General features: G+C 32.8%; 1 protein-coding gene across 2 annotated transcripts; it reads right to left on the bottom strand.

Moving 5' to 3' along the window:
• Positions 1-893: 893 nt before the first annotated feature.
• Positions 894-5,931, bottom strand: LOC126745134 (uncharacterized). Of its 2 annotated transcripts, none has more exons than XM_050452860.1 (8): positions 5,781-5,931; positions 2,986-3,082; positions 2,260-2,354; positions 2,133-2,204; positions 2,008-2,073; positions 1,913-1,942; positions 1,704-1,859; positions 894-1,035 (listed from the first exon to the last, which is right to left on the bottom strand). In XM_050452860.1, the coding sequence occupies exons 1-8, from the start codon at positions 5,860-5,862 to the stop codon at positions 998-1,000; spliced, it is 636 nt and encodes a 211-aa protein (XP_050308817.1). In that variant the 5' UTR covers positions 5,863-5,931; the 3' UTR covers positions 894-997. The 2 variants fall into 2 exon arrangements, with proteins under 2 accessions (XP_050308817.1, XP_050308816.1); XM_050452859.1 differs by having other exon boundaries at positions 1,913-1,954; positions 5,781-5,930.
• Between the last annotated feature and the right edge of the window lie 491 nt (positions 5,932-6,422).

Here is a 6,422-nt window from a genome sequence, read left to right as displayed (position 1 = left end):
AAAAGTCCTAAAGGATAGAAAGTCGTAAAAACAGGCGTCCGGGAGGTTAGATTTATTATATTTTTTAAACAATTTTATAAATTTAAACTGCATTAGAAAGACAAAGAGTTTCTCTAAGCACTAGTTTTTGTTTCACTCCAATTGGTTTAAAAATAACAGAGTTACAAGTAATTTTAGTTAATTAAATGCTTAAAATAATTACAGGTGTCCAGGGAATAAAAAGAGCCATAACTTTCTTATTTATTAACCGATTTTGCTAGTTTTTGGGTCTTTAAAAAAAAAGAACTTATGGCATTCTAAATCTCTTGTACGAAATCTCTTACTTCATGACTGTAGCTGTAGCTATTTATTATAAACATGTATCATCAAACCCAAAATTATGAGCGTTCATAAACAAGTGTTCAGGCGCTTAATTTTACTATATTTTATTTATTTTTTAAATGATTTTCCTAATTTAAACTACATTGGAAAGCCAAAGAGTTTCTCTAAGAACTAGTTTTTATTTCACTCCAATCGACTTAAAAATAACAGAGTTACAAGTAGTTTTAGTAAATTAAATGCTCAAAATAATTACAGGTGTCCAGGGAATAAAAACAGCCATAACTTTCTTATTTGTTAAGCAATTTTGCTTGTTTTTGGGTCTTTTTAAATAAAAAGAACTATTTTTTTCATGATTATAGTGTGTGTTATCAATCTCAAAGTTATGACAAAGTTAAGCTCATGACACCATTAGACTTCAATCAAATTGCTGCACTATCTTGCTTCATTCTCATGGTAATGAAAATGAAGCACCTTGAATCAGATACCTGACAAGTTTGACATCTAGCAATCCAAAGTCGACTTAGTTGGAAAACTCAAAGGAAGCAGATCAAGAGGAAAAGAAAATGAAACAATTATATCGGTAAATGTTTATCATTTATTTGCTGCCCTATGATTAGAATACACAGTCATACTAAATACGTTTATTGATTTACGTCGATGCCAAGCAGTAGTTTCTTCACGAATCCGTAACGAATATTGCGTTATCACCGTCACCTATAAATAGAAACAAAGCGTTTTAATTTTATTTGGTTATGTAAGGAATTTTTCTTGACATATAGTTAGGATGGCAAATTAAAGGTTTTAGTACCAAATACCCTTAGTTGATGATGATGAAATGAAAGTTCTATGCAATACATTTGGTACATCTCTATAAGGAAAACTCCAATCAAAGGATTGTCCTAAACATTTCATTGATTCTCGGCACCTAATTCAACAATTTGGAGATATTACGACTAAAGCTATATAAGAACTTGAGTTAGTTGGATTAGAATCTAAGTTGGTCCAAAGTTCTTTTGTAGACTATCAAATGTTTGGAGTTGAAAAAGGAGTGCATTGGTCTATTTATAGACTGAAACTAGGCATTTGATCCAATCAAGTCCTTATTTTATTTGTAAATGGTGATTCGCTGATGATAGTGAATAGCTGGTATTAAAAAGTGATTTCTTAAAAACTGACTGCATCTCATCTCACTTCACAGATCAATGAAAATTACTTTATTATTAGTCCAAGGGAAACGAAGTCTAACCTACTCATTTGACTTCCCTTGAACGTTGAGTTGATTTAAACTGCATGTACTATATACAGCAAATTCGCCTCAAAGATATCTCGAACCAGAGACTCACATTGTTATTCATCTAACTCCATCATCACACATATCTTACCTTCATTCTCGTGTCTTGCATTAAAAACCGAACCAATAGATGCTATGGTATCCACAACTTGAGCGGCTCGATCCACCATTAACTTAAATATATCGCCTAACTGTGTTAAGGCCTTAAAAGGATCAACAATAAATGTTGGAAAAACATATTGCTCATCTGAAACAACATTAGTTAAGACTATTTCTTTTAAATTTAATTGTTGCTTGAACCTTCAGGTTGCTCTTCGTTGGAGGAACTGGCTGAAGGATCATCTGGAAATATCAACATTCACATTTTTTTTGATAGAGTTTTATGGTTATTTTACCTTCGGAACTTTGCACCGATTCTGTGTTATTTTCGGTGTCTGTTTGAGTGGTACTAGTTGTGACGTCTAAAAGAAAATTTGTACTTGACCAAGAACGTCTCAAAGATTCTTCGATTGGACCTTACCGTCTAACTTTTTAGTTGTGTTTAGTGCATCAGTGACATGATCGCTTGCCGCACTTGCTCCATCTTGTGACGCTAAAAAGGGACTAATATTAATGATTTTTTCGTTGATTTTTTGTTTCTATAGCACCTTCTGTCTTGTTAGCAGTTGCTTCTGTTGAATTGGCCACAGTACTAGAGCTGTCAGTAGCACTAGTAACCTCGCGTCGCCCTCTGCTTCCATATCTAAAAATAAAATCTCTCTTATCACTGGTATAGCACTTCTTTGAAGGTCAAATACAGTCCTGGCATAGGCACTATTAGTTTCTAAATTGACGTTACAAAAGTGCATGTGATAGGACCACAGGGATACACAACCAACCATAGTTTCAAGTGAGTCCTTACCATTTCGTGAGCGAGATTCCATCTTCCAACTATGCACAATCTGCAGTTTTTTTTAACTTTCTTTTAATCTCCTATCAGCAGTTTTTCTTTTAAATACATAACAGCAAAGAAGATAGAAGCCAATTTTTAACAAGAGAAAATTTGAACATTTTTAATCTGAACATGAAAACACTATATCTCTGACGCGTTTGTGAGTGTTAGTGTAGGCCAGGCAGACTATGATTGATGTTTTTTTCCAATATTCACTTTTGAGAACTCAAGTTTGGCAAAAAATTCAATTAATCATAGTCTACCATTAATGAGTTGTGTGATGTGTGTGGTGCAGGAATAAAAGCTTGAAGTACGGAAATAACTGCAGAAATCAAGATGGAATTCTTTTACACACTTTCGTTCCGTACTTCAGCTTAATAGAATTGAATAACATTGAAGCAACCCGAATTTAAAGAAGACTTTAATATAAAATTCAAAGTACCTTTTAGCTCTTTTTAACTCGTGATTTCTGTTGTCGTCTGAGGTACTCAATATATCATCTGTGAGTGGATGTGCCCCATTGATAGCTCTCTTTGCTACTAAAAAATGATTTATTCAGTAAAAATATGTATAATTAAACAGCGTTAAAATGACTTAATTGGCCACAAGGTCAAGGAGAAAAATGACAGTAAATAATACGGTCCTTTTCCGACACATGAATTTCCTATTAGAATCATGAGGTGTAGCTTTGGTGTGTTTTAATTTATAGGCAAACGGGACAATGTATATAGATACCTAGAGCACCCACCATTACCTGATTCTACTTATTTCTATTAGATTTATTATAATTCTGACTGTACTTTGTACTGAACAATTACACTCTGATTGTAGGAAAAACCATAAAATTTAATTTAAAAAAGGTATCCAGATAGGTACTTCACTTTCTTATCATCTAAGATACTAAACAGTCAATTCAATAAAATCTTTGCAATTTACTTAAATTCTGTCAATATACCAGACATTCTCCAACATTCGAGAATCACCTTGTCAAGTGTGTTTGCTATACCACTTACTACGTATCTTCTTATTAGAAATTAATAATTTACCATATTGTAATGACCCTAAAAGACCAGCTATTCAGGAATCATCTCGTTGGTCATCTCGCGACATCTCGTGGCGTACGTGGTGAGTCGTATGTAAATGGAATCTTCGCCGCTAGAGGGTCTGATTATTTAGTCTGAATATTGGCGCGACTTTTAAATCGAAATAAATAAAGACAGTGTAAACAAATGGACTCTTCCAGGCATTTGGAGTCTATGATTACTGGACTAATCTGTAATAATGCTGAGAATAATTATGGCGTTGTCTCTTTGACGTTCATCATCCACCGATGACAATAAGCATAAAAAATAAGGTCAATGTTAATAAAGCGCATTATAATTTTAGAAGAGCCAATTTTTCATCAATGTTTCAAGTTATTTCATTATACACGTCCTAAGATAATTTGAGAGTCTTAGTCCAGGCTCTTGTGTCACTTTTAATGCATGAAATAATCATTCAAGTCTTCCTAAGACTCTTCCAGGCATTTGGAGTCGGTTCAAGTGCCTGCAATAACCATTTAAGTACTTATCAGAACCATTTATTTAATAAAACAAAAAATTAAATTAAAAATTAATTATGACACTTATGTAAGTTAATCCTTGTCTGTACATGCAAAAATCACATATTAAAATGGTTTAAGGAACTGTGAACTGTCTTAGTCCAGGCTCTTAAGTCAGTTCATATAGCATGACTATGCGTAGGATTTCACTTTATTAGACACGTCTTATAGGGCAATTTAAGAATCTTAGTCCAGGCTCTTAAGTCAGTTTTAATGCATGAAACAATCATTCTAGTACTCCTAAGACTCTTTCAAGCTCTTGGAGTCAGTTCATGTGCCTGGAATAATTATTAAAATATTGTAATGTACTTAAAAGTATCTTACAGGCATTTGATAAACAGCTGCGTGTGCTTAGCACTTTATTTTATTATACACGTTCCAAGGTAATTTCAGAAACTTGGTGTTAAGTGAAAACATCATTACATTAGGTAGGTCTCTGATTCTTGTAGGATGCTTGACGTTGGTATATATTCAACAGACGTGGATCCCAAATATAGTTTCCAGTTCATAATATACTATGGAAAAAACTGCAATAAAGTACTAAAAGTAGAAGACTTTGTGCTGAGAATAGAGTGGTCAAGTCTATCGAACGCCTGTGAAAAGTCTTCGTAAACGACATCAGTCTGACTACGGGCGTTAATGGATTTAGCAATCGATTGTGTCATGATACATACATTTATTTCTGTAGATAATATATAAGCAGTCATTTAACTAAGGTAATTTCAGAATCTTAGTCCAGACTCTCATGTCAGTTTTAATGCTTGGAATAATCATTCAAGTGCTCCTAAGACTCTTCCAGGCATTTGGAGTCGGTTCAAGTGCCTGGAATAATTATTTAATTACTTATCAGAACCATTTCCACTTATTTAACAAAACAAAAAATTAAGTTAAGAATTAATTATGACATTTATGTATTTTAATCGTTGTCTGTACATGCAAAAATCACTGTGAAAGGTGAAGAGGTGTAGACTAACCTAGATATAGTATGAACTGAGAATTTATTGCATTTTGAGACTTTTCATCCATCTAAGATCCAAGAACCATAAAAAATAAGTAGCTTTAGTTACTCCTTAATAGATAAAAAATTATCTTCAATTATTTTCACCTGAAATAAACCATTGCTTGTTTGTACTTAAGAAATCTAAAAGAAGAACACTCTCGGCTGTTTTGGTTCATGTACAATAAAACGATTCAAGTTTCCAAATCGAGTGCAGACGTTTTGATCATCATTTTATCATCCTCAGGTCTAGAAATTCTATATGGACACATTATTTATGTTCCTATAAATTTTTTTTAGTCCTTAGGAGAGTATCGAAACTATGGCACTAAACACAGTTCCCAATTCTAAAAAGACATATTTTTCAAAACACTTGGTTCACCTACTAATTTATTTCCAGGGTGTTTATAACCTCAATTTTAGTCTTTGACTGTATAAAAATAACTAGGGTTTTATATTTAATTATTTTTAGATAATAACCTATGATGAGCCTAATACCCTTTTGGGTAAGTAAAAGAGGTGAGTATATGGATTAATTCCTCACAAAAAGCATCTTTGGTCCTTAATAATTTAACGCAACATGTACACGTTTTTTCAAAAATACCGAATACTTTTCTTGTGGACCAATAAGTAGACTTACCAGTAGTGGGGCCAGCGTCAGAAAGGCTCAAACTAGCAACCAGCGCCGTGAGTGTAACAAGGATAACAACGGGTTTAGCCATTTTTGAATTTAACCGAAATGCGGCTTGTAATCAATGGTTGTTGGGTATTGGTTACCTAATATAGTCTATCGTTACCTCGGTTATTTAATTCTAAACACGTCTGGTTTTAAATTTTATACATTTTTTTATTGTTTAGTATTTTTAATATATATATTTTTTTGTATTTTGTAATAAAATTATCGTTCGGAAAAAACCAGATTTAATTGCTGTATTGTATGATTCACTAGCCTATAAAGAGAAACGTTTACAAAACATATTGATAATTAGGCTTATCAGTTTAGACGAGGAATTATAGGACATAACCTCAAAATCTTTAAAAGTGTATTGTTAAACTAATAATTTTTTTGTGTCCTTCTCTTTCTCCTCTTCTTCTTTATTTTTGTGGACGAATATAAAAAACCTAACATCCAATAAAATGTCAAACTTGTCAAACTAAATAGTCCTCATGACGTCTTTTGATATTTTTGGTACACATAGCTATTGTCAGTTAATAGCACTAAAACCAAATATACAGGGTGTTTGATTAAGGGCAGTGAGGCACCATATAACAGAAGATTCGA

The sequence above is a fragment of the Anthonomus grandis genome, chromosome 15, assembly GCF_022605725.1.
Source record: "Anthonomus grandis grandis chromosome 15, icAntGran1.3, whole genome shotgun sequence".
NCBI lineage: Eukaryota > Metazoa > Arthropoda > Insecta > Coleoptera > Curculionidae > Anthonomus > Anthonomus grandis.
This window is presented reverse-complemented; position numbering and strand designations above follow the sequence as displayed.

Bases quoted from the DNA above. Each gene is read 5' to 3' on its own strand.
- LOC126745134 (XM_050452859.1), bottom strand. From the start codon at position 5,862: ATGGCTAAACCCGTTGTTATCCTTGTTACACTCACGGCGCTGGTTGCT. The intron at 2,074-2,132 runs GTAAGGTCCAAT...ATTTTCTTTTAG, and splicing joins CACAACTAAAAAGTTAGACG to ACGTCACAACTAGTACCACT. The intron at 1,955-2,007 runs GTAAAATAACCA...TGATATTTCCAG, and splicing joins ATCGGTGCAAAGTTCCGAAG to ATGATCCTTCAGCCAGTTCC.